General features: G+C 59.4%; 3 protein-coding genes across 16 annotated transcripts; 2 read left to right on the top strand and 1 right to left on the bottom strand.

The window, feature by feature from the left end:
- Positions 1–187: 187 nt before the first annotated feature.
- Positions 188–5,714, top strand: TP53I13 (tumor protein p53 inducible protein 13). Of its 9 annotated transcripts, none has more exons than XM_041724584.1 (10): positions 188–823; positions 932–1,197; positions 1,315–1,587; positions 2,067–2,135; positions 2,437–2,478; positions 2,559–2,597; positions 4,175–4,303; positions 4,429–4,632; positions 4,717–5,272; positions 5,362–5,714. In XM_041724584.1, the coding sequence occupies exons 5-10, from the start codon at positions 2,464–2,466 to the stop codon at positions 5,472–5,474; spliced, it is 1,056 nt and encodes a 351-aa protein (XP_041580518.1). In that variant the 5' UTR covers positions 188–823; positions 932–1,197; positions 1,315–1,587; positions 2,067–2,135; positions 2,437–2,463; the 3' UTR covers positions 5,475–5,714. The 9 variants fall into 9 exon arrangements, with proteins under 9 accessions (XP_041580518.1, XP_041580517.1, XP_041580522.1 ...); XM_041724583.1 differs by having other exon boundaries at positions 1,309–1,587; XM_041724588.1 differs by having other exon boundaries at positions 1,309–1,587; positions 2,559–2,840.
- Positions 5,715–6,093: 379 nt separating this feature from the next.
- Positions 6,094–21,820, bottom strand: GIT1 (GIT ArfGAP 1). 2 transcript variants are annotated; one of them, XM_041724578.1, is made up of 21 exons: positions 21,505–21,820; positions 15,753–15,886; positions 15,157–15,269; positions 14,930–15,035; positions 14,167–14,384; positions 13,987–14,081; positions 13,609–13,651; positions 11,618–11,644; positions 11,394–11,442; positions 10,919–10,991; positions 10,203–10,300; positions 9,705–9,816; positions 9,439–9,572; positions 9,121–9,273; positions 8,766–8,996; positions 8,623–8,676; positions 8,343–8,429; positions 8,125–8,198; positions 7,838–8,020; positions 7,656–7,719; positions 6,094–7,499 (listed from the first exon to the last, which is right to left on the bottom strand). In XM_041724578.1, the coding sequence occupies exons 1-21, from the start codon at positions 21,554–21,556 to the stop codon at positions 7,287–7,289; spliced, it is 2,313 nt and encodes a 770-aa protein (XP_041580512.1). In that variant the 5' UTR covers positions 21,557–21,820; the 3' UTR covers positions 6,094–7,286. The 2 variants fall into 2 exon arrangements, with proteins under 2 accessions (XP_041580512.1, XP_041580511.1); XM_041724577.1 differs by lacking the exon at positions 11,618–11,644 and having other exon boundaries at positions 21,505–21,695.
- A 117-nt stretch (positions 21,821–21,937) lies between these two features.
- LOC121473584 (RING finger protein 225-like) lies at positions 21,938–23,390 on the top strand. Of its 5 annotated transcripts, XM_041726091.1 has the most exons (4): positions 21,938–22,061; positions 22,288–22,523; positions 22,592–22,793; positions 23,114–23,390. In XM_041726091.1, the coding sequence occupies exons 2-4, from the start codon at positions 22,333–22,335 to the stop codon at positions 23,243–23,245; spliced, it is 525 nt and encodes a 174-aa protein (XP_041582025.1). In that variant the 5' UTR covers positions 21,938–22,061; positions 22,288–22,332; the 3' UTR covers positions 23,246–23,390. The 5 variants fall into 5 exon arrangements, 4 of the variants coding, with proteins under 4 accessions (XP_041582025.1, XP_041582026.1, XP_041582027.1 ...); XM_041726092.1 differs by lacking the exon at positions 21,938–22,061 and having other exon boundaries at positions 22,248–22,523; XM_041726093.1 differs by lacking the exon at positions 21,938–22,061 and having other exon boundaries at positions 22,250–22,523; positions 22,592–22,648.
- The last annotated feature ends 1,891 nt before the right edge of the window (positions 23,391–25,281 follow it).

The raw sequence follows: 25,281 nt of genomic DNA, 5'->3' as shown, positions 1-25,281 counted from the left end.
TACAGCGATTGCGACAAGCTGGAGCAGAAGGTGAAAGGAGCCTAGGCCACACAAAAGGGCCGAGGACGCGCCGGCGAGCCGGAAGGGAGTGGGGAGGGCCGCGACCCGAGCAGTGGGGGTGTTAGCGGCCGAGAGCGGGGAGACTCGGAGGCCGAGGATCGCGGCTTGGGGGTGCGCATCGGAGTCCCCGCCGGGCCCTCCCCTCGGCCCGGCTCGGTGTGTAGCTGAGGCGGGGCGGGGGGACCCTGCGTCGCTGCGCCCTCAGGAGCCGCGGCTGAGAAGCAGCCAAAGAGAGACGTGAATAAAGCCCAGCTCCGGAGCAGGCTCTCGGGCTCCCGCGGGGCGGCTGCAGCTGCGGCCGGAGCCACTGGCCGCTCCTCCCTCCGGGGCTTGGCCGCGCTCTCTGACCTCGGTGTTTGTCTCGGCCCCGCGGGCACCCTCGACTGCGCAAGAGCCCGGCGGGGAGGGGGTCGGGCTGCGGGCCAGCGAGCGCGGGGCGGGCGTCCCGCCAGACAGCGGGTCTGCTGCGGGGGGCCAGGGCGCCGGGGGCTGCCAGTTCCCTGGCCCGCCTCTGCGCGCCGGCCGGATCCCCCGGGAGCATGGGGCTCCCCAGGAGCCTGGATTCAGATAATGGAAATCCTCAACACCGCTCCCTGAGAAGGCCTTCCCCAGAAACAACAGCCTCAAGCCGGGGGAAAAGATGCACCCAGGCGCCTGCGAGGGGGTGGCCTGTCACCCTGCGACGGGGCCGTGGCAACGGATAGATTGCAGTTCCTGCATCAGTTCAGTAGCTGGCGTTTACAGGGGAACGAGGGAGGGATGGGTAAGAAACCCCCTTGTAAGTCACGTTCTTGCTCTCTATCGAAATAACCCGTTTTCGCTCTATTTCGAAGTTTGAGGCTGGGCATCTCAACCTTCATCCTCCATTCAGGTTCCCGTCTTTCCTCAAAATCCTGACCGGGGCCAAGGAGAAGGGCACTAGAAAGAGGCCGGCGCCCCCCTGCAAGGGGCAAAGCCTGTGACTCCTACACCTCACGGTGACAAACGTCTCCCGGGGCACACGCTGGCCATCGCTGGACAAACGACAAGAGCGGAGGCGGGCATGCGGGAGCAAAGCAGCCGCAGGCCGGATTCGGCTTCCTCGGACTTCTGGGCCTGGGGAGGGTAGAGGCCAGAGACCCCCCGAAGCTCCTCCAGGTTCAGGCCCTACTTGCGAGGGTGCGAGTGGGATGGACTGAAGGTGAAGCCCTAAAGCGGGGACCCTCTTCCTTCCGCAGCTCAGACTTCATGATTCTGCCGCTCTTCTAGTTGCAGGTCACACTAACGTGTCTGAAGCGGGTTTGCCGGAGGAGCGTGCGGGTCTCCCCTTCGGGGCCACTCGGTCCACTGGGATCCCATTTCCCGCCCTTTGCCCCGCTCCATGATCCCACCCGTGCACTGCAGCTGAGCTCTGCAGGCGGCAGAGAAGCGCGGGGACGAAAGTGCGGGCGAAGGACCGGCCCCCGCCCGCCTTGCGGGGCCGTGCGCTCGGGCCCGGCTCCAGCACAAAACTTTTCCGGCTCTGAGTTTAAGACGCGTGCGCGCAAGGTCCGCGGTTGTGGGCGGGCATTGGGGCGGGGCGGAGGCGGGGCGAGAGGAGCGCGCGGCTGTGGGGGCGGGGCGAGGCGGAGAGCGCGCGATCCTGGGGCGCTGGGGCGCGCGCGCGCGAGCCCGGGGTCTACGTGGGCTTACGGGCGGCGCGGGGGACGGCGCGGGGGGTGCGCGCTCCCGGGCCTGCGGTGCGGGCCCGTCCCCGGCGTACCGGGATGGCACCTCCTCCGCCTTCGCCCCAGCTACTTCTCCTGGCAGCCCTTGCGGGGCTTCTGGGTCCCAGTGAGGTAAGGCGACCGGTCCCTGAGCAGGCTTCGGCCTGGGATCTCAAAGCGCCGTGCCCAAAGTTCCTCCTGGAAGGAGTGGCGCGTGCAGAGGGGATAGGAGTCGTCCCCTGGCGGACTGGGCCTGGGAGGAGGAGGGCAGGGCCCACGCCGAGGCCAGTGCCCCAACTCTTGTGTGCCTTCGACTCACAGGTGGTGGCCGAGCCGGTGGAGGAAGCGGGAGCCCGCTGTCCCGAGGGCCTGTGGCCTCTACCCCCACAGGTAGGAGCCTGGCGAGGGGCGGGTGTGTGTGTGTGTGTGAGAGAGAGAGAGAGGAGAGAGAGAAGAGAGAAGGAGCGGCTCTGGCCTGTGTGTGTGTGTGTGTGTGTGTGTGTGTGTGTGTGAAGGAGCGGCTCTGGCCTCGCCGCGCCCTCACAGTCACCCGCTGAGGACCTCTGCCGGCTCCTCAGGCCCTCAGTCACCGGCGTCTGCATCCCAGCCGAGGCGTGGGGCCTGCTGCCCCCTCCCCACCCCCACACGGAGTTCCCCAGCTGCTCTAAGCCCTCTTTTTCCCCATGCATAGGTGTCACCAAGAGTGGTTTTCGCGCGGATGAGCCGATGGCAGGTGGGTACAAGCCCGGTGCCATCCTTGGTGTCTGCACCAGAAGCGGCGGGCTCTTTGCAGGTTTTTCTCTGCCTTTTCAGCTCCCCAGCTCCATTCTTGACGCTTCCCTCAGGAAGAGAGTGAGCCACGGGTCTCTGTCCTGTGCAGTGCTGTGTCAGGAATTCTGTGGAGTAGCTGTCTGCCCGTGGGCAGGAGGCTGCAAGGGCAACCCACAAAACCACCCATGCCCCAACTCTGCTGTGTGGCTGTGGGAAGCCTCAGGACCCCAGTTCCCTTAAGAGGGGCATCAGTAATGTCCCTGCTCTCCAGGACTAAACGAATTGTGTGTGATAGCACTTGGAGGAAGTAGGAATCTATGTGAGGTAAAGAGTGTGCCTGAGATTACTGGGCACCAAACCATGTATGTGTTCACCTTGCACGCCCGCCTCTGTTTTCATGCCAATGGTCAGATGGCTTCCCTGTCCCTTTGGTTTTCCTTTAAAATATCCATCTCTTTGAAATTTATCATAGCTCCAGGCCCAAAAACCTCATGCCACCTACCTGATTCCTTCCCTCAAACACTCTTTCATTAAATCATTCCCCAGTTTAAAAGCCTTCAATGGTTCTTTATTTCTCACCCTATCATGGTCATACCCATCTGACGCCTCTCCCAGACCTCCACCCCCACCCCCAGGTTTTCAGGCCCTGCTTAGTTAAATAAGCTTCACCTGACATTCCCAAATCTTGGGTTGCTCTTGGGTTGTGTTGGTCTCCTCATCACACATGTGAGTGCCGGGCTCATTCCCACTGCTGTACCTCTGCTGCTGCTTATTCTCTATACCTGGCCTAATCTGACCTGAAGCTGAAGTGGGCAGCTCCCTGCCCTCCTGCAATCCTTCCCATCTACTTCCAAAGCCCAGTGCAAGAGTCAGCTCTTTCTTGAGAACTTGCCTCATCACCCCAGCCCTTATTCACCACCTTCTCTGAATTCATGTAATGCTTACAGCTTTTCTCTTATAACGATAAATCACTTTGAGTTTTATTAGTTTTTTCTTTCATTTGCATTAGTTCTGTTGCCCTGAGTTTCCTTCACATTCCCTGCAAGCAGAGCCCAGGAGTTGTCTTTTGGCATCTCCTATAGCATCTGGCACCGTGCTAAGCATCAGGTCAGCAAAGAATAATTAATAATTGATGAAGTGTTCCCATCGTGGGACCATGCACCTGCTGCCTGACTGCCCTGTATTTGGATGTTTTGGGGAGATATGTGGATAGAATCAATACATAGAAGACCTGGTCTCCATTTGGAAGATGCTTACAGTCTAGACTGGGGTCCTGTGGAACCACTGTTGCACAGTGGGGCTGAGCTGGTGCATCTGCCACGCAGACACTCCCACCTAGGACCCTGTTCCGGGCCACTGAAGTGAGCTTTTACCAAAAAGAGCTGAAGAGTGGGGTCTAACGGCCTTACCTAGGCTTGTGAGCTTTGAGGGGTAGCACCTGATGGAGAGGTGGGGGGTGGGGTGGGGTGGGATGGAGAGGAACAGAGGCAGGAGGGAATGCCTGCCTCTACCCAGGGCTCTCTGTCCTTCCCTGAGCCCTGAAGGTGGGCATCTGGCCACCCTGGGAATCCCTTTAAGCTGGCCCCCAGGATGGGAAACCTTAGGATTGTCAGCGAGTGCCCTGGGCCTGGCACGATGCCTCCGTATTTTTTCTCTAGGCTGAGGATGTCAGCTTCCTCTACCACCCCTGTGCACACCCATGGCTGAAGCTCCAGCTTGCCCTTCTGGCCCACCTTTGTGTGGCCCGGCCCTCACTGGCCCCTGACTCTAGCCTCACTCAGGAGAGGGTAAGTGGTTGAGGAAAGGTGGTCGTCTGCACTGGCAGAGGCTGTAGCCCCATCTGCAAGGGAAGGAAGATTCAGGGACTTCCTCTTGCTTGCTCCCCACCTTCATCTTAGTTGTCCTTTCCTAGCCCCTGGTGTTGGCAGCATGGGGGGTGGTGCTGGAAATGGCGTGGATAGAGCCAGCCTGGGCTGCCCACCTGCTGAAGAGGCGGCGGCGGCGGCGGAGGAGGCAGAGGAAGAAGGCCTGGTTCTGCCCTGATGGTCTTTCTGGGTTGTCTCCCTTGGTCCCAAGGCCAGGGCGAAGGAGGCTGTGCTGGAGAGGGTGTGTGCAGGTGAGGGGTGCTGGGCATGGTTGGTGGTGGGGTCACTGGGTTATCTGGGCAGGAAAAGGGTGACTGCTATCTCTCTTCCCAAAGGCCCCAGCTTTAGCCTTTACTCTGTGGAGCTGGAGGCCCTCCGGTGCAGAGGAGGCAACTAGAGGGCCCAGGCACCTCTCTCCTGGCCGTGCCAAGAGGCGTGGGCTGCGTGCTGCCTTCGGTCTCCAGCCCACCCCCTCAGCCCTGAGGTTCCCCTCTGCTTCTCCACCGAGCTTGGAGGCCAAGTGGCCCGTATTGGCAGCTCAGGGTGAGGGAGGTAAGGCACCCTCTGTGCCCCCTCTCTCCTTGCTGCCTGAGGGTCTGGGCGGCAATGCCAGCTCTGGGCTAGAGACCCAGGGGCCCAAAGGGCAGAGCGGCCCAGGAGGCTGCACCTGTCCAAGTGGGGCTTCCCCAGCCCCTCAGGCAGCAGTGCCTCCACCTGTAGTCCGGGGTCCCACCCCTCGCACGGAGGAGGCCGCTTGGGCTGCCATGGCCCTGACCTTCCTGCTAGTGCTGCTCACTCTGGCCACGCTCTGCACTCGGCTGCACCGGAACTTTCGACGCGGGGAGAGCATCTACTGGGAGCCCACAGCGGACAGCCAGGACACGGTGGCCGGTGAGGAGCTACCCTCCTTACCAACCGCTGGGGGCCCGGCACCTCCCCAGCACTCCTGCCATTCCCTGATCGCCCCACCCCGCCCACAGCTGTGCTGAAGCGGAGGCTGCTCTTGCCCCCGCGCCGGCTCAAGCGCTCCCGCCGGAGACCCCTTCTTCCGCCCTCGCCGGACAGCGGCCCAGACGGGGACAGCTCCGACTGACCTGCCCCAGCCCTGCCACTGCAGTGGTGGTGGTGAAGGGGACCTTTGCCCAGGAGGCCGCGACCTCTGCCACGTGGACCCTGCGCGGGACCGCCCCCTGGCGGGCGGCCGGAGCGCTACCCGCCTAAGCATCACAAAGGGGCTTGTCCCTCCGCCTCCAGTGTGGCTTGCTACCGAGGGTTGAGGGAAGGGGCCCACAGCCTCCCTTGCCTGTATTTCTAATTAAATTATTTTGGTAGAGTCTGGGGCTGAGCTGGTGCATCTGCCACGCAGACACTCCCACCTAGGACCCTGTTCCGGGCCACTGAAGTGAGCTTTTACCAAAAAATCATTAGGCCCCCACCAGCCTGCCTCCACCTGCCCACTTGGCCTTGGCCAGTTTTAGTAGTGGGATAGAACCCGACCTGCTACCATGATGGGGAGGGGGAGGCAGCGTTAGCGACTGAAACCTTATTTCCCAGCTCCTTTTCTAGAACACGAGGGCTTTCGAGTTTTAGGTCTGGAACAGTTGTGGTCTTCATTTGCTTCATGCTCTTGCCAGGTTTTTTTCTCCCTTTTGTGTCTGCCACCTCCCCAATACCCCCTGCTCCCCCCGATTCTGTAAGCATCAGCAAGAGCACATGGTCACTTATTTATTTTTGATACAAATGTACATGACACATGTCTTGACAGCCCACCCACCACCACACAGGTAGAGCCTGGCCCCAGGGGGACAGGGAGAGCTGGTAGGCACTGCCATCTGCCTCTCCAGCTCCCAGGCTGCAGTTCAGATTCCAGATACCCAGATACCACAGGGCAGGTGCTGGCCTCTCAGAGGTTATGGGAAGGGGGCTCTCAGCTGAGTCAGGGACCCCGGGGAGCCAGCCCCAGGCTCAGACGCTTAGTTCTCTGCCCCAGCCAGCACATCCTCCTCCACAAGGGAGGGGGTGGAGAAATGTAGGGAAGTGGTTTTTGTTATAAGTTCATAGAGAAAGGGGTAGGAGTGGGGGGACAGATGAGGGGAGGTGGTGGGTTGGACCCCAGCTGGTTACCAGCAGTCCCTGGCCCCAGGATGGGGAAGGGGGGATGATCCCCAACACTGGTCCTGCTGTTCTGGTCCCCTCACCCTTCATAGAACTCCAGATGGGCCAGGCCTCCGGAACGGCACTGCCGCCCCGCACACTCACACACAAGCACGCAGGGACACTGAGTTACCACAATGTTAAAATTAAGGAGTGGAAGAGAGAGAGAGAAAAAAAACATTTTCCAGTGTTTGTTTGCTGCTAGGGACCCTGGGAACACAGACTGGGGCCAGTGCTCTCGGCAGGGGCCATTTGGCATTCAAGGACAGCAGCAGGGGGGCTGGTGGCTACAGGATGGGGGGACATCCACAGAGATTATGTACAAAGGAAGAGATGCCCCCGTTCAGCCCCCAGTAGGGCTGAACTGGCTCATGGGGGTGGGGTGCCTGTAGGGGGAACTGTCCTACTTGGAGTGTCCCTACCACACCCTCTGCTGAGGGTGCCCCAGAGGGCCAGGGGCTGGGAGTGATACCTTACAGGCCCCTGCACGCTAGAAGGGGGGGGAGGGGAATGCTATGTACAGGAGGAGGTGTGTGGAATGTGGGGGACAGAAGCTCCTGCTACCCCACCTCCCTATCCTTGGGGGGCTTGAGGAGGGCGGGCACTGGGGCACCTGGCTGCCAGGGGAGGGGGGCAGCACTGAGGGCACTTGTGCCAGCAGCTCTGTGAGGGTGGGGATTAGTGTCTGGAGTGGCCCAGCTCCCATGGCCAGTGAGGTCCCAGGGTGCAGGTGAGGGTGCAGGGAGAGTTGTCACTGCTTCTTTTCTCGGGTGGTGATGGTAACCAGCTGCTTGGCGGCCTTGGCGATGTCATAGGCGCACTGGATCACCTGCTGAGTCAGCAGCTGGAAGTCCACAGGGGCACCGGGCTCTGGGGGCACGGTCTTCCGGCATTCACTCTGCAGCCGGTAGGCGCTGGCATTGAGCAGCCGCAGCGAGCTGCGCACAGGCTCCAGGGCTGGCCTCTGGAGGGGAGGCGGGAGTTGGGCCTTAAACTTCAAACCATGAGCCTCGAACATGGCCCAGTGTGTCCTCATCTCCACCTAGGTAGCAGTCACATTCCCTGTACCTGCCCACCCCAAGACCCTTCCCAATCCTGCTCGTCTATCTGGTCCCAGTACCTTTGGGAAGAGAGAGGCCATCTCAGTCACAGCCAAATGGATCTTCTCTGAGCAGGGCACAAAGCTTTGGGAGGAGGGGAGGGTAAAAATTAGGAGAGTTTGCAGGGACAGTGGAACACTGGCCCCTCTTACCCTCTCCAACGCCCAGGGACTGCTAGGAGCCTTGCATCCCACCCGCATACCTGTCATGCTTGAATTCTTGGGCAGCCCGCAACAATTCCTGAATGTTCTTGGTGACCTGTTCTGTCTTCAGGATGACATCCTCTGTGCTGGGAAGCCCAGGGTCAAGATCTCCGTCCAGGCTCTCCAACTCTGGGTGGAAGTCTTCTTCCTTGCCCAGCTCAAGAAACCTCTTCCCTTCCAGTCTGAGGTCAGGGTTAGAAAGAGATATTCCAGTGGTGAGGCTGCTTGCCTGCACCCTCCCAGACACTCCAGCACCCACTCAGCCTTCTTCCCTGGGGTGCCTCACCCAAGCAGCGGGTCCCCACTTTGCGTGTTCTCATAGTCACTGTCAGCACCGCTACCATGGCGGGAAAGCTTGCTCTGGAGGATCAGGGAAGGGGTAGTAGGTGACATACATGTTCATAGACCCACACGGCCCGGCCTGGCCTGGCCGTTTCCATGCACGCATCTCATTCAGCCTGTCCCTTGGGCACTAGGGATGGGAACTGGGAATGGGAATGTTACCGTATGACGGCTTCCTTCCTGGGAACAGGACAGCAGTGGGGAGGAGGGAGTGAAGGGCACAGCTGAGGCTGACACCCCCTTCCGGATCTGAAACCCAGGGGGACTGGAGTCAGTTCTTCCTCCCTGCCACCTGTCTTCCAGTTTCCCAGCAGTAAGGAGGAGGGGGGCGACACGTGTATCTAGTCATCCCTGTGCCCAGCAGCCGGCACAAAACCTGGCACCCACTGGGGCTAAGAACCAATCTGCAGAAATGGATCCACTTCCCCCAAGCCCTTCTTACCCGGTAAAGGCCAGCAGGGACGTGTACTGAATAGATGGCATCATCCTCCAGCTCCTAGGGGATGGCACAATAGGCATCACAGAGGACCCTACGGCAGCTCCAACCCTGTTTCCCCCAATCCTTGACACCCAGAGGCAACTCACAGTGCTGTGGAAAGGCTGTAGCCGGGTGGTAAGCTCGTCCCCAGGTGGGCCCCCAAAGGGCTTCAGGGCAGAGCCTGGTTCATACATGGAGAAGGCCTGGCGGTCCCTGCGGTGGGCACTGCCACCAGGCCCCATCGATGTATGTTCTGCTCTGTCGCTGGGCAGTGGGGGTGTGGGCACTGGCCCCGGCGGCTGCCGAATCTGCAAGTTCTCTGCCTGCAGCTTGTGGATCTGAGAGCACACGGTGGTGTCAGAACCTCCAGAGGCTCCAGGAGTACCCCCACCTCTGGGGGCAGGGGATCCTCCAGGACCAGGATGCTAGAAGCCCCACTCCCACCAAGCCTGCTGCCCTTACCTCCCTCTGTAGCCTCCGAAGCTCATCACTCAAGCTGCTGTTGACCTTCATGAGCTGCTGCACCTTGGCCTCGGAGGTAGCCAGAGCCTTCTTGAGCTCCAGATATTCCTGCAGTGTTACAGCCCCATCGGATAGGTCTGAGGAGTCCATGCTCTGCAGAGCGAGACAGAGGTGAGTCAGTCATCAGGGGCAGGGGGTGAATGCCCACAGAAGGCTCTTCTCAAGGCCATAACCAGCCCCTTGTCCCTGAAGCCCCCAACCCTATAAGGGGATAGAGCTGGCCCTTGATGGAGGCCCAGGGCGGGGCATTGCTCAGACCCGGGCACGGTTGTTCCTAGTGGCACCAGCGCTGCGCAGGGGCTCCTGGTCCGTGTCCTCGTCCGAGGCTACACTGTCGTAGTCATGTTGGTCGTCGAGGTCACTCTGGCTCCGCGCAGAGAGCTCAAGGTTGTCTGAGGGCACAGTCCTGTCACTCAGGATTCAGCCACACAACCCTTCTATCATGCCACCCCAAAAGGGAGACATGAAAGAGAATATTCTAGAAAGATGCCCATGGCCTGTAGCCCTATCCACACCCTTCCCACCTGTGGGGCTGCTCAGGCTCTTGCCCTGCTGTCTCCGCTTGGCCTCGCTGAGAATGTCTATGATCAAGGTGGCAAACTCTCGGGCATTAAAGCGGGCCAACTTCTGTCGCCCCTACAAGGCAGAAAGAACCCGGCTGGCATGACAGGCCCCCTGATAGCCGATAGACGGGGGTGGGAACAAAGCTGCAAGGGAGTCCCCTGTTATCTGGCTCATGGCCAGAGCACGGGGTTGAAGATGACACAGATTCTGGGTGCCGAGGGGAGCTCTCAAGAAGAGGCTGGTACCACCGCCTCCTCCATGAGGCTGCTCACCAAGTGCTCAAAGAAACAGCTTCTTCCCCACATCCAAATCCTAGTGCCAGCAGAGCCCCGAGAGGCCTAGGGCAGGGGAGAAGAGCAGGCCCAGACAACAGCCGCTGAGGAAGGGCAGGGCCCACAGAGCTGGCGACCCCAGGAGAGGAGGAGACTGCCCCAGGCCCCCCCATCCAGCCCCCTCACCTGATTCCGTGTGGCTGAGTACTCGGGGTTCACAGGCAGGAAGGGCACAGCACTGCGCTCTGTCACCAGGGTGCTGTGGTTTTGGGTAGCCAGCCACACTACAGGGGAGGAGCAGGGAGCAAATCATCCAGAGCATCCACGGTGTCCAAGCCCACAGGGTGGAGGTGGGAACATGCTGAGCACAGCCTTCCTCACTCCTCCCCACGCCCACCAAGTGCTGATATTCAAAACAGGGATGGTCTTCAGACAACAAAAGCAAGGCTGGGTCAGGGCAAGGCTGGGCGAGGCTGGCCAGGCTGATGACGAACAGAGCAAGGCGACCCCTTCTTGCCAGGCCCAGCCCAAAGTTTGCGCTGGAATTTGGCTGTGGCCAGGAAGGAGTGATGTAGAGGGAGGGCGTGGAGTGGGACTGGGGAGTCAGCCAAAGTGGGAGGCAGCCAGAGCAGAGATGAGCCCCAGTCCAGGGGTGGGGGCGGAGGAACAGGCTGGCTGCCTCCAACTAAGCACACTCCGCCTGGCTGGGGAAGCTGTCCAGACTGCTGCTCACAGCCAGCAGGGACCGATATGCAGACCTGCTGAGCAGATCAACCCCAGGCATCCCCTCTTGGTCCCAGTGAAAAGACCTGAGAGCCACACCAGGTCCTAGCCCTTCCGCAGCAGGCGGGCAGGTACCCTCATCTCATCCACCCACGACCTTAGATGCCCTCTTGGCTCACCAGCATCATTTTCTCTTCTATCCACCTCGTCATACACATCCATGGCAAGTTCCTCAAAAAGCCGGTTGCTGAGCTAGAGGCAAAGAGGGGGACCCAGGCTTTGTCAGATCAATTGCTCCCTAGTGCTGACAAGGCCAGCCCAACCAAGATGTCATAAGACATGGGAAATGGCTTGTGTCCCCTGTGCTGCCTAGCCCCTTCTCAGAACTGGAAACTGAGGCAGGGGTCTCTCTGTCAAGCTCCAAGGTGGGAGACGACAGAGAGAGACCAGGTCAGAACAGTTAGTGCCCTCATAGATCAGAGGGGGAGCTAGGGCCCTGAAGCCTGCAGAGGGCAGAGCCAGAGTCAAAGACAAAAGGCTGGGAGGGGATAGGGAGGGAGCCAGGAAGGCAGGAAGGAGGGGGACCAATGGCAGGGGTGTAGGTCAGAAATGGGGACAGCTCTAAGCATCAGGGGCCTGTCCAAGCAGACTCACCGCCTGCAGCTTCTTCTTGGCGGCTTTGGCCAACTCAGACAGGTCTAGGCTGTGGATGAAGGAGGGAGACGGGAATGGGCAGACATTAGAGGTGGCCAGGCCCCTGCCTGTGACTCCAGAACATGCAGGGATCCCAGGAAGACAACATCCCAGATGCTGCACACCAAACACCCCCCCAGCCCTCCCAACCTCCAGAGCCTGCTCCCGCAGCAGGCACCATATACCTCTGAGACATGCACTTTTGCCGAGATCTAAGTCCAGAGGGAGGCAGCAGAGGAAAGAACAGGACAGAGGCACCAATTACCCAGGAGCAGGGCAGTGCAAGCCTTCCCGGGGCAAACTCATGCCCACCTCTGTGCACACGTGAGCCCCAGAGTGCACACACCAGAACTCGTCTCCCCCCACAACCTGCTCCTCCACAGGCTTGCTCTCTCCCTCTGTGTCCCACTCCCTGGGCACCTGTGTCCCCGGCCCCGGTGGAGCTTCCCCCAGCTTCTGCCCTCAGTCTCTCTTCCCTAGGCCTTTGCCAGAGTTTTTTTTTTTTTTTTTTAAGATTTTATTTATTTATTCATGAGAGACACAAAGAGGGAGAGAGAGGGAGAGAGGCAGAGATACAGGCAGAGGGAGAAGCAGGCTCCATGCAGGGAGCCAGACGTGAGACTCAATCCCAGGTCTCCAGGATCACGCCCTGGGCTGAAGGTGGTGCTTAAACCGCTGAGCGCCAACCGCCCCCCCCCCCCCGCCCCCGGGGCTGTCTGTTTGCTAGAGTTTCTTCATCCATCTTCCCACTTCTGATCCTTCCCCTACAATCCCCTTTCCCACCCAGCAGCTGGGGTGATGTTTCTGACACACTGGGCCATGCTTTTCCTGGCCTTAGAAACAACTCAATAACAAAATATGTGTATGGGGCATACTTTAACCGTACTTCAACAAAAAGCTCACTTAAACAATATGCTATGTGCTTGGCATGCATTATCTTACTTAATTCTCTCAACAGCCCAGAAAAGGCAGGAACTCTTGCCCTCATTGCCACGAGGTAACTAAGAGAGGTCAAGCAGCCTGCCTGAAGTCAAACAGCCAATAAATGGCAGAGCTGACTCCACACGTCAGTGCTTGGAACCCTCTCTACTCCTGTGGGGGCTCACAGGACTGGCCATTCTCTCGCCTGTTTCTATCCCAGTCCTGCTCCTGGGATTCCTCACACTATACTCCAGCCCCACAGACTGCCTGCAGTTCCCTGCACAGCACTTCCCACTTATATCATCTATGCCCTTATTTCTCTTTCGGTACTCCCCAAAGGGAACTACAGCTGTCTTGAGTAGGCGGCCTCCCTCTCCATACTGCAAGCTCCTTTGGGGCAGAGATCACGTCTGAGTTACCTCTGTGTTTCAGGGCCGAGAACAGTAGCTGGCACCGGGACGGAGCTCGGTTACCATTTCACTGAGTACATGCCGATATGTTTGAAACACACACACCAGGCAGAGTAAGACCAGAGAAGCAGGAGGGACGCTCGGCGTCTCAAAACAGAGTAGGTTTGGGTTCAAGGATCCAAGCTGCCTAGGCCTGACCATCCCTGTCTGCCCACACTGGCCTTCGGAGAGGAAGAGAGAGCCTCCTCTCTCTCTCTCAGACCCCCAGGCCAGCTGGCAAAGCCTGGCGAGGCTTGGCCATCAGAAGTGGCCACTAGGTGGCGCTAGCATCCATCTCGTAAGCTGAGTGAGTGGTCCCCACAGCCTAGGCGCCTGAGATCATCAGATCAGAGGCAGAAACACCTCAATAGTACTGTGCCCTGCACCCCAGCCCCTGCACAATTTCTGAGCACCCCACAGAGGCCTGGTCAGCAGTCCCGAGGTTAGTCAAATCCCTGGAGCCCACCATCTGTTCACCGAAGAACAGAGGTTTGTCTAAAGATTGTACAGTGGGGTGAGTGCCACTAGAAATAAGTCCGCAATCCACCACTCCTAGGGAAGGTGTTCTTGTACTCGAGCCTGTGTGGGATAGCCATGGGGCTCAGGCTGTGCTGGCCATATGTTGAGCTGACATCTCTCACCTGCCTGGGGGCCCAGCATCGGCGAGTGAGGACTGGGCAGAAATGCCAGCCCCCAGAGAGTGGAGGACCCTACAGCCTGGGGAGATGGAAGGGTGGAAGCTCTGGGCTCAGGCACCCACATGGCATCCAACAGCCTCTGGGAAGGGGCATCAGGTGGGCACTCACCTGTCAGCCATCTGTGGGATGATGTAATGCCCATTCTTGTGATCTGAACAAAAATAAAAATGCCAAGTCACTGGTGCAAGCTGGCCTGGGCAACTGGGAGCCCATCGCACTGCCATGAGCAGGGCTTGGCACCCAGAAGTGTCAGGGGACAGGGAGGAGGGCAGGCCACCCCCAAGAGCCATGGGAGCTGACTGAAGTTGTGCCCACCCCCACTCCTATCCCAGTGTGCTGTAGCCAAGAGCCTGCATCAATTTCACAGGAGCCAGTTGCCTAGCAACACCGTTCCCCAGCCAGCTTTGTCACCATGGCACCTGCTGCTGGGGTGTGTCTGGGTCCCACCTGCCTGGCCCTCCCAGGCCTGCCCGGAGCTCTGCTCACCCGGCTTGCGTCCACAGAGATAGAAGGCCAACCGGTCAGTGAGCTCATACTGGCACTCGACTAGCCTTTCCGCCAGCTCATGGTGCCCCGCCTGCCTGTGGGGAGGGGGCATGCCTCAGCCCTGCAGCAGCAGCCTAGCACCCCCACCCGCCAAAGCCTCACCCACCATCTGACCCTCACCTGGCATAATCAATGGGTGTGCGGCCATTCACATCAGGAGAGCCTGGGTCAGCCCCATACACCACGAGCAGCTCAGCCTGTAGTGTCTGCCCCGCCTTGGCAGCCACGTGCAGAGGTGTGGTGCCCTTCTCTGGATGGAAGAAGTTGGCTTGGGCACCCAGGGACAGCAAGCGCAGACACGTCTCCAAGTTGCCTGTCCGAACACTTGAGTGCAGTTGCTGCAAGGAGCAGAGTGTGCCACTGATGTGTGTATGAGGCCCTGCCCCTCCTCAAGCTGTACCACGTCAGGCAGCTGCTGGGACTCCTACCAGCTCCAGGGGCCCAGCTGAAGTTGGGTTGTCAGGGAGGACAGAGGACTTCCCCCAAGGAGTTAATGCCAAACAACAGCTGCCATCAGTCACTGGCTACCTGGGCTGCGAACTCTGGTTGAGACAGATGTTGTCTATGAGGGAGATGCTGTTCGTTCTTTCCCATTTTACAGAGGAGACTGAGGCTCTGAGTGGCTAAGAAATGGCCCCAAGTCTTCACAGCATTTGAGTGGCAGATGGAGGATTTTAGCCCTGTTGTGTCCACTTGGGAGCTGAGGGGCCTTGACCACATGCTACCTGACCACACAATCTTGTCCCCCTGCTGTACCCCCTATTCTTGCCTGACCTGAACACCTTTGAGGCCTAGGGCTCAGTGGTGATGCAGGAGAGGCCCTAAAGGGTGTCACAGGTGACAAGAGAGGAGGCCCACCCATCCCCCATGGGGCCCCTCCAACCTTGCTGAGATCTTTGGCAGTCACCCCATCATCGTCCCGGCAAGGAAGCTTGTGCACAAACGCCAGCATCTGGTACTTGGCCCTGATGAATTCTGACTTGATGGGGCTGGGCAGGGCGCATAGGATGCGACGGTGAGCAGAGCAGGAGAGGCCAGTCACCGGTCCACCTCTTGGACCCGCATCTCAGACCATGCACCCCCTGCCACCACCCCTCTGGCCCAACTCACTGGACTTTGTCTTGGGGGTTGGCTTTGCGCCGGCCACTCTGCACTTGTGCGGGGTCCAGCAGGGAATGCTCCCAGATGGAGTTGGCCCCGTTGCTGGCGAGCGTGTGCACCATCTGCAGGGAAGAGGTGCCAAGTCAGGGTGCCCACTGTGCACCGGCTACTGGGGAAAACCCCTCCAAGTGCTGGCTGCAGCCAGCGGAGCTAGAAACAGTACCAATGGGCCTCCCGTGTACCTGCCACCGGTGCACCTTCAACCAGGCGGGCCACCTGAGCCTGTGGGTCCCACTTGGCACTTCAGGTGGCACAGCAAGCGTGCCAAGGCTCAGAGAAGTTAAGTGACTTGCTCAGTGCTACATGGCCAAGCTAGTACATGGCAGAGCTGGGGTGAGTGCCCAGATATGTAAGACCCCAGTCTTACAAGCCTCCTGTCTGCATGGCTAGCATAATGGGTGGAAAGGGTCAGAGTCAGGTTCTGCCCCAGGTGAGTGCTGCCCTTTGGAAGCTGCCAAAATCCTGAGCAGTGTGAGTGTAGGGGGAAACGTATCCATGCTCAGCACATTCTGCAGAATGAAGACCCGCCCGGCCTAGCCCCGTACCTGCAGCAGTGTGGGAGGCCAGGCGCTGTGGCGAAGGTGCTTGACGATGGAAATGTGGCGGCCCAGGCTCCGGTGCACACTGCAGCACTCGTCACACACCAGCACTCCCCTGCTGATGGAGGCCCAGCCAGGGTCTGCCGGTGGGGGAACCAGGGTCAGCCAAGGCTAGATCACAGGCAATGTCTCCTGGGCACCTGCTCTGGGCTCACACCATGCTCACACGTTCCCTTACTCAGCTTCCCAAAGCCCCAGGAGCTGGGACCATCAGGGCACACAGGTTACTGATGAGGAAGCTGAGCCATGGCGTAGGAGGGATTTCCCCAAAGGCTCACAGCAGGTGACTGGCAGCTGTGACCCTGCCTACACATCTCTGCCTGTCTAGGGGTGAGTGGGGGGAGTGGTCCCCAGGGTCTACTCGGTGGGCATGTCTTCTTGTCCTGCAGCCTTTCCCAGGGAACAAGACAATTGGCCTAGCCCTTCCCCCGGAGGCAGGAATCCCCTAAGGGATGCAACATTGCTGTTGCGTGCCAGACAACCCTAGGTACCCCTCCTGTGTCTGGGTCAGTGCCACATGCCTCCTGCACCCAGGCTTCTGCTGGACCCACTGGCCCACCAGCCCGACCCACTGTATGCTTCCATGGGCTCCTGCCTCTGTCCTCATCTTGGCAGGCAAGAGGCCTTCTCATGCTGAGCTTCCTGGCCTCATCACTGATGGGCTAAGCCGGAACCCCTCTTAACTGGGATGGAGAGGGCAAAGGAACTAAAACTGGATACCCACTCTGTACTAGCTGGGCCTGTATGCACGATGTCTCTCACAACTGTTAGGCAAGGCAGGAAGTGCTACCCTTGCTATACCAATGAGAAACAGTGGCTCAGAGAGATTAGAGTGCTGGCTCAAGGTCACAAAGCTAGTGAGTGGGGTTGCTGGGATGTGGAACCAGCACAAGATGCAAGAAACCGTGCCCTGTTCACCCCACTGCTCTCCTTCTGCTCTGCCCCTAAGGAAGAAGCCCCAAGTGGGCAAGGGCCCTGGAGGGCACTCTCCACTCCTTGGAGAGAAGCAAACTTTGGAAACAAGAAGAGGGGGCCAGGATAGGGTCCTTCTCAGGGGCAGGGGAGATGTCACCCATCCCCGGCCCCTTGGGAGAGGGGGAGGAGACAGCTGCATACAGCTCAGGCTGTGGAAAGGTCACAGGGGAGAAAGCAGCCATTGTATGCCTCCAAGAGTGGGGGCAGGGAACCTCTCTCCCAGGACACTGTGCTCTGCCCAGGCCCCCTGCCCCAGTCTCAGGAAGTCCAGAAGTAGGCCCCCCAGCGGAGGGACAGGCTTGGGATAACGAGAGTCTCTCCAACCAGAAGGTGATTCCCAGACCCTCCCCCTGAAGGACTTCCATAGAAGTTCCAGGAGAACTGTAAGGAGATTGAGTCAGGGTGAAGCCTGAGTTCTGCCTACAGCAAGTATTCCCTCTAAGGAGACAGGAAGAAACAAGAAGTGAAAGAGGGGGTTCAGCTCTTTAGGTCTGGGCTTCTTTGGGCAGCCCCTCAAAAAACAGGACAACCAGCTGCCTGTCATACACCTTCCTGGGAGTTGACTTCAGAGGCCCATGAGGAAGGGACTCACCACCTGTGCCAAGAGGGGGAGCCTAGGACACTCCTTAGTATTGGCTTTCCCCAAACAGTGAGGCACCCCAGTGAGCCACATGAAAGCTCCCTCCCCCCACTCCCAAGCACCACTGGGTGAGGGGTCTGCCCACCAGCCACCTCTGGCAACTCAAGCAGGAAGCTGGAAATGACGCAGCCTAAATTCCTCTTGTTGAAATGGTGGGGTTTCCTGTAAGCGGGGAGCCGCCCAGGCCAGGATCATAAATGGGCCACCCTGAGGCCTCCACCCCAGGCCCACAGCCCGACCAGAGAAGCCAGGCCTCAGAGGACTGCACAGATATCCCAAGCCAGGCCAGACATGGTAAGAGATCAGGAGTTGGGGAATAAGGTCCAAGGCTTTGCTCGGTACTCTCCCAGCCTGGGGGAGGGGTCCTACCTCTCTTCCACAGTGGCCTGAAATAGGAAGGTTGAGCAGGGGACACTGTCCTGGCCTGGGGCACACCAGTGCCAGCTCAGTTCTTGATTACACAGATGAAAAGCCCACCCTAACTCTACTGCCTACTTCTTATATGCCCAAGGGGCCTTGGGCCTACCCAAACCGGAGCCCTTAAGCCCCACTTAGGCCACTTCCTCAGGCCTGAAGGGCTTCTGTAATTCAAATGACTATTGCAGTTTAAGGTTAAGGAACCTTGCTCCCAAAAGGCTCCCTAGATCATACTTGGGGTAGAAAGGACAGGGACATAAGGTGTTTTGTTTTTAATAGGCTCCATGCCGAAAGCCCCAAGGTGGGGCTTGAACTCACAACACCAAGAGTCACATGCTCTACTGATTGAGCTAGCCAGGTGCCTCCAGGGAACATAAGGTTCAGGAGATGTGGTGACCTCAGTACCCTGCTGAGATCCAGATGCGGGTCTGGTGTGTGTGGGCAAGCGGTAGGAGGGATCCTGGGATAATGTTAACTAATCATCAAGGCCTCTACTAAGGTGAATTCATGTTACCGCCCAAAGCCATTCCTGGCCTCTAGGGGCAGTAGGTTTGCTATAAAGGCCAGGGTCTCCTGAGCAGATCCTCACTAGGAGAGAGAGAATTCTCTGCCACTCTCTCTTTCTGTGGGTCTCTCATGAATGAATAAATAAATCTCTCTAAAAAAAAAAAAAAAAAAGGAAAAGAAAAGAGGGAGAAGCCCACCATCTTGAAAGCAGGCAAGAGTAATCCATGGAAATAAAGGTCAGAATGGCCAGAATGGCAGTTACCTTTGGGGGGTGTTGACTGGGAGGGGGCAGAGGAAAGGCCCAGAGAGCAACAGAAATGCTTTACCTTCAGATGGGAGTGGCTACTATGCAGGAGGTAAACAGGTAAAAAAAAGCATCCATCTGGCTCAACAATAAGGTGCAGGAACTTTGCTATGTATAAGTTAAACCTCAATAAAAGAGAAAGAAAGTGCCCCCCCCCATTCACTCCTCCCCGAACCCACCATCTACATTATGAAGAGACAAATGAGCCTGCAGGTTTCCAAATGTCCCCTAGCCAGTAGCCATTCTTGCTCACCCAAGTGCCTGGCACCCTGAGGTTCCACTCCCATGACCTGGGCTGCCCAGGTGGAAAAGCTGAGATGGAGAACCATGGGATGAGGAACAGGCCCCTGAGCTGGATCAGGACTGTGAGCAGAGCGAGTGGAGGGGAAGGAAGGGGGGGGGGACACATTCTCCGGGGTTCCTTGACTCCTGCCCTCTCTTGGACACCCACAGCAGACAGGTACACATATGGTGCCTGATGACTTTGCGCAGATGCCATAGCAGCCATGCTATGTCCAGCCGCCTTACAAAATACACTTGTCACTTGTATGCCCATGCCTGGAAGCAGAGGGAGGACGAGGACCTTTGCAGTCAGCCTGTATCTCACCTTTCACCTCTATGGTCTCCTCAAATTAACCAACCACAAAAAAGGCCACAGCCCCACTCCTAGGGCTGGAACCCCATTCACAGTGAGAGAAGCCTATGACTGGGTAGGAGGCATGTGCCTATGGGGTCCCAACTGTTGATCACCCTCAAGCCTTGTTGTACCTGGGCTGCTATAGTTCCCACACTGAGAATGCCACTCCTTGCGTCCCACAGAGATTGGGTCCTATGGTGGGGAATGGGGGAGCCCCAAGTAGCCAGCTGGGGTCCTGATAAGCATCTAAACACCCAGGGAGGCTCAACATGTGCTAGACACCATGCCAGGTGCTGGGGTAGAGTGATGTGTAAGACTTTGTCAGCACCCTGCCTACCTCACCATCCTTACCCCCTGCCTATTCCTGACATGTATTCTGGGTCAGGGGAAAAGGAGGTACCTGGGGCACGAGCAATCCAAGACATCAGATACACATCATTCCTCCCCGAACCCATTAGGCATCCATAGGTTTCAGACAGTCAAATGCAGTGGAGAAAGGAGAACTACCTTGCTGATTCTGTCCTATGTCCCTTTGGCTGAGAATGAGAACCACAGACTTGAAGATGGGATGGTCTTCAAAAACCATTTCTACTCCCAATTTCTTTGCTTCACAATTGAGAAAACTGAGGAAGAGCCCTGCCATGGGTCACAGAGTAAGCTGACAGAAGCACCCTCCCCCCAGTCCTTCTGGACCTTCCACCCTCACCCCCATGCTATGCCCTCCCTGCAGAGGTTTACACAACAGCCTGGGACACCCACATAAGGCAAGCTCTCCTCTTGGCCCCTCCATCCTCAGACCTGCATGCGGCTAGATGAAGATCACTGTTTCCAGCTCATTAGGATAAGGATATGTAAGCCCAGATAGCTTCTTGAAGGCCCTCTAGATCATGACATGCCCTGAGAGAAGTCCCAGGGTCGCAACCACCCACGGAGTACCATGCCTCTGCCAGGCATCCACAGTCACCAAACACTTGAGCTTGGAGCCATCGGAACCACTGGAGTATCTGTGGTTCTCAACCTGTTGGGGTCTTAGGCCTGTCCTAAGGGTGGCTCAAAGTTATGGGTGCATGGAACAGTACCTCACAGTCTCATGTTTAATTATGCCCTCAGTCCCCCTGGAATTCACAGACACCCTGAGCCTGCCCAGAGGTCTCCTAGGGAGTTAGCTTCTTTATTTTAAGGAGAGGATGGACAAAAGCCACGGCTTCCTTCCCCAGGCCAACTGCTGAGCCCCATCACTGGCATGGTCCTCCCACATCAGAAGGTAGCAGCCACTCAGGTCACCACTCCTCACTTCCTCAGCTGGTCAGGGGGGGTTTCACATCAGCCTGGACCTGACTGTGCCGGGGAAGAAGGGAAACACCAGGGTAAATACAGCCAGGAGGCTGGCCAGGAAGCCAGCGATATCCTGGGTACTGCTCCTTATCCACTTCTGGCCAGACTGGGCTACACAGGGCTAGGAGGGGTCTGTGCCCAAGCTGGGACAATGCTAAGCCCACCTGCCAGGGTTAAGCAGACCTTACTGGGGCATAAGAATAGCTGAGTCTAGTGGCTCCCAGGCACCAGGCAGCCTGGGGATGCCTGAGAGAAAGATGCCCAGGCTGTACTGGCCCTCAACACCAGGCCCTGCAAGTAGCCCCGGCCTTGGGAACCAGGGGCAGGCAGTCCTAGGAGTAGCTATACCGCCTCCCCACCCCCCCGCCCCCATCTGCTCCCAAGGAAACACTCCCCCAGCCTCCCCTGGCCCATCTGCCCAGCTTTCTGCCCCTTGACCTCCGCCACCTCAGCGGGCGCCCAGACCATGCGAGCAGCAGGTGCAAGACGCGGGGGTGGCACCGAGATGACACAAAACCCCACTCGCCCCCACCTCCTAAACCTTGCGGGCCTCCGCCACAGCCCTCCTGCCACCCCAGGCTGGCGCTTCCGTCGGGATGTAGAGATGGGGGTGGGGGGCAGCCAGCCGCCTGCCTCCCTCAGACTCAGGGGTGGCGCCGGGAATGTCCTTCCCCGCTCGTCCGCGGACGCGAGGGCACCGGGGCCCCCCAGCCGGCCCTCCCGCCAAGGACGCGGCTCCGCAGTGGCCGGGCGGGGGCCGAGGCCGCAGCCCCCAGCCCCGCGCCCCGCCCCGCCCTCCGGCCCCGCACGGCGCTCTCGCCAGGCCCGGCGCCCGCCCGGCGGCCTCGCAGCGCGGTCCCGCCCCCGGCCCGGCCTCGCTTACCCGGGGCGCTGCAGTCCGCACACACCTCCGCCCGCGGCCCCTTCCGGGACATCCTCAGCGGCGACGCGGCCGCAGCCCTCTGGGCCAGCGTGGGGGGCGCGGGCGGCGGGCCCGGGCGGCGGCTGCCTCTGCTGCCCGGCCCGGCTCCGGCAAGGCCCCGGCTAGGCTCCGCGCGCCCGGCCAACCGTCCGCCCCCGGGGCTGGCCCGGAACCTGCCGTGCCCGCCTGCCCGCTCGCCCTCCGGCGCCCTCCGCCCCGCGCCGCCCCGCGCCGCCCCGCGCCGCCCTGCCGCCGCTCGCTCTCCCCGCCCCCTGCGCGGCTCCGGGCCGCTCCTGCAGGAAGCGGCGCAGGCCCTGCCCACCGGGGGAGGGGCAGCCCGCAACCCGCCCCGCCGCCGGGCCCTGCGGGCCGCGCCTCCCGGAGAAAGGAAGCCGGGAGCGCGGGCGGGAGGGGGCGGGGGTGCTTAAAGGGGCCGCGGCCGCGGCTCTGCAGGCCCTAGAGGGCAGCGTCGCCTGCGCGCGGGGCCTCGCCTCCCTCGCTCCCGACCCCGCGGCTGTGTGAGTTCCCCTCACAGCCCTCTCCTCTTCGCTTTCCAGGTGGAGGGTAGCCCGAGGGGCTCAGGCCCGGGGACGGTGACCCTTGGGGGACCTGGGAAGAGAGGAAGGAGCTAGAGGCCCAGGCCCCCTTCCTCGTCAGAGCGCTGTGGTTTGGGGTGCCCGCCTCTGTGTGGCTGAGGTGAGGTGTGCGACCTGGTCCCCCATATATCCACATCTGTGTGTCCAGGTGTGTGTGGTCACACCCTTGCTGCTTCCGCACAAAGCCAACAATATGGACGCCCAGGTGTACCCCTGCCTCCCAGCTAAAAATACATCTATACCTCATCCATGCTGCCGTCCCGAGAGGAAAGAATCTGGGCAGTTTTTAAAGACCTCCCGAGGGGTGACCACTGTGCCTGTGGGCAGTAATATCCACTCTGCATTCGTCTTGGATACCTCCACGGTGTTTCTGGGCCACTGCAGGTTTGTGTGTCCAGGGCGTGTGCATATAACATACAGGGACCTTTTCTTATGGTGGCCTTTCTTCCTAGACTTCACACGGAGACGGCAATAGGCGGGGGGACAGGAAGCGGAGGCGCAGGCCGCACGTGGGTGCACCCCTGCACTGAGCATGCTCCCCCATACACGTGTGCCCCGCGTGCACCCAGCCCCCATCCCTGCAGCAGCAAAATGCCAGAGCGCTTTGCTTCTGGGGCCAGGGCCCGGGTGGCCGGGACCAGGCCTGGGGGCCAGGTCAGTGGTGACCAGAATTAAGGGAAGATTCCCAAGGGGCAGGGAGCCCTTCTCAGTAACAAGGGGGAGAAGGGGAGTCCTTGGGCAGGGGTTTGGGAGTTGGTCGATTTTATCCCAGCGGTGCCAGAACAGCAGTGGCTTGTGGGTGGGCAGGCTGCTTCCCTGGGGGAGACAAGTAATGCTCATGAGTCACACCACCCGAAATACAAGCAAAGCTGCCTCTATCGCCTTTTGCTGCAGCCCAGATTGACAAGTTTGTTTGAAATCGCGATCCACGGGGTATATTTATAATCGCACCTTTAAGAAAAATCTTTTTGCAGGCCTCTCCTCCCCCCACAGCCAGCCGCTCAGCTGGCGGGGCTTCTGCAAGCGAAGATACCTCGCGGTGGGGGAGCACCACCTGCCGCACGGTGCCGCACCCACACGGAGAAGCCAGTCTGTGGGCTTGGTAGCCCCAGGCTGGACGACGGAATGGAGCGGCCTGGCCGCTCTTCCCGGCGCCCCCCACCCCCACCCCCAGGAGCGGTGGCCGCCCATTCACCCCCGATCGACCCCCAGCTATGGAATTTCATTTATTAAATGTCGAGGCGGCTACTGGCAGCTCCATCGCTTGGCTGTCTTTGTTTCTCTGCTGTGTGGGCGCGTCTCGAGCACGTGGCAGCTGGAGGGCGCAGACCCGAGGAAAGGCGACCTGGGTTTGGTCTAGGGCCGCCTGGCAAAGAGACCCGGCTGCTAAGGGCATAGGTCCCCCAATCCTGGCCGAGCTCCCCCTCTCCCAGAACCCCAACACTTTTCAGGGGAAGAATGATTCACCCCGTCGCCCCCTCCCGCCCGCCAGCTCTACCTCCGGGCTGGCCCGGGGACTACCTGGGAGTGGCCCAGGCAAGGAGCCACACTCTAAACTTTGTTCCGGAAGACCCCAGCCCCGCCACTGCGGAGCTTCTGGGCCCGGGACTAGGGATAAAAGGGTTCCGGGATCTCCCTCTGGAGACGTCTCCACCTCAGGAAGCAGGACAGTAGAAAAAGAAATATGAGACAAGGTTCTAAAAACAATTTAATGAGGAAACAAACGTACAGGCATTCTTCTGGCCACTCCTAGCCGTCCCTCCCCCGCCCCAGCCCCTTCCCCAACTCCGGCTGCAGCCACAACACTCTGCTGACCCCTCGTGGTGGAGGTGGGCAGCGGTTCCAGGTTGCCCGAGACGCCGCCAGCTGGCTCCTCCCAGGCTGGAGAAAGGGGCGAGGCAGTCCGTTCCTCCTTTATCCTTTCCCGCCTGGGCCTGGCACCGCAGGGCGTGGAGGAGGAAGGAGAGAAGACCACACAAAGAAACCTGAGAGAGGCGCGGAGAGTTTGCAAGCTTTTGCTAGCACCTCCCACACAAACATTTCTTGGATTGTTCTAAGTAGGGCTGGTATGGAATCCCTAATTCTTGTCCTGTTCTAAGGTGGACTCAGGAAGGCACAGTGCCCGGTCCTGCCACCTGTCTCGGTCCACCCGGTTGCGGGCCGGATGCGCTGTTTCTCAGGGCAGTTACTATCCTTAGCTCACCCCAGTAGGTAGTATTTGGAGTCTGATTTCGAGGTGAGTGGTCTGAGAAGACAGAAAATTTAAGCAATTTGCCTACGGCTAGGCGGTTAGTAAGGAGGAATTCGAACTCTGGTTTAGGATCCCAATCCCTCCTCCCTCCAGGGACTGGGCCACGCCTCTAGGTGCTTCCAGTCCCTGCAATAGGCAACCCCCGAGGTCAATTACACTTTTACTACAGCGTCTTCAGGGACGCTTCTGGAAGGATCTGTCTGCCCTGGGGTTATCAGGAAGGAGGTCTTCTCTGCAATCAGTCACTTCCTCTCCCGAGGGGACCACAACCGGGTGGAGGTGGTTAAGCTGCCACCTGCTGCTTTCTCCGCCCAGCCCCACTCTGGTCCTTGCAGAGGACAGCACATAGCGGGAGGGGACTGTCCTTCCAGCATTCGTGGTCATTCCCTTTGTAATGTCAAGTGTGGAAGATGGGATTTAATTTTTTTTTGGGGGGGAATTTAATTTTCTAATAGGGCAGGGAAGACTCCTACATAATACTTCACCATGCCAGATAGATAGATCCCTAGTTGCTCTGGCGACCTTTGGTACTAATATCCCGCACCTTTCTCAGGAGCTCCCTCCATCAGTCACTCTCCTTGGAATCTGGATCCCTCCTCACGTTCCACCGGGACCCAAACTCAATCCTCAAGGCCGCACCTTCCTGAGCCCTCTAATGCCAGAGCAAGGCCTGTGGCCCCTTCCCTCCTCAGCGAAATGCAAACCGCCTGTGGGTGGGGGTGCACCCCAGTCCAGCCCGCGGCGTCAGGACACTGTCTCGGTTCCGGCCGGGCCTGACTCCCTTCCCCACCCTCTCACGGGATCGGGGGCGGGGGCGGGGGCGGGGGCGGGGACAGTGTGGGACCCTCTCCGGCCACCCGCCGCCCGCAGTTTCACGAGGCGGACTACATG

The sequence above is a fragment of the Vulpes lagopus genome, chromosome 12 (genome assembly GCF_018345385.1).
Source record: "Vulpes lagopus strain Blue_001 chromosome 12, ASM1834538v1, whole genome shotgun sequence".
NCBI lineage: Eukaryota > Metazoa > Chordata > Mammalia > Carnivora > Canidae > Vulpes > Vulpes lagopus.
The sequence above is the reverse complement of the archived record's forward strand: the minus strand, read 5'-3'. Positions and strand labels throughout refer to the sequence as shown.

Excerpts from the sequence above, each read along its gene's own strand:
- TP53I13 (XM_041724580.1), top strand. The coding sequence starts at position 1,806 with ATGGCACCTCCTCCGCCTTCGCCCCAGCTACTTCTCCTGGCAGCCCTT. Across the intron at positions 4,304-4,428 it reads CTAGCCTCACTCAGGAGAGG|CCCCTGGTGTTGGCAGCATG; the intron begins GTAAGTGGTTGA and ends GTCCTTTCCTAG. Across the intron at positions 4,633-4,716 it reads GCTGGAGAGGGTGTGTGCAG|GCCCCAGCTTTAGCCTTTAC; the intron begins GTGAGGGGTGCT and ends CTCTTCCCAAAG.
- LOC121473584 (XM_041726091.1), top strand. The coding sequence starts at position 22,333 with ATGGACGCCCAGGTGTACCCCTGCCTCCCAGCTAAAAATACATCTATA. Across the intron at positions 22,524-22,591 it reads GTGTTTCTGGGCCACTGCAG|ACTTCACACGGAGACGGCAA; the intron begins GTTTGTGTGTCC and ends CTTTCTTCCTAG. Across the intron at positions 22,794-23,113 it reads GGACCAGGCCTGGGGGCCAG|GCCTCTCCTCCCCCCACAGC; the intron begins GTCAGTGGTGAC and ends ATCTTTTTGCAG.
- GIT1 (XM_041724578.1), bottom strand. The coding sequence starts at position 21,556 with ATGTCCCGGAAGGGGCCGCGGGCGGAGGTGTGTGCGGACTGCAGCGCC. Across the intron at positions 13,652-13,986 it reads TCTCTGTGGACGCAAGCCGG|ATCACAAGAATGGGCATTAC; the intron begins GTGAGCAGAGCT and ends ATTTTTGTTCAG. Across the intron at positions 9,817-10,202 it reads ACTCAGCCACACGGAATCAG|GGGCGACAGAAGTTGGCCCG; the intron begins GTGAGGGGGCTG and ends TCTGCCTTGTAG.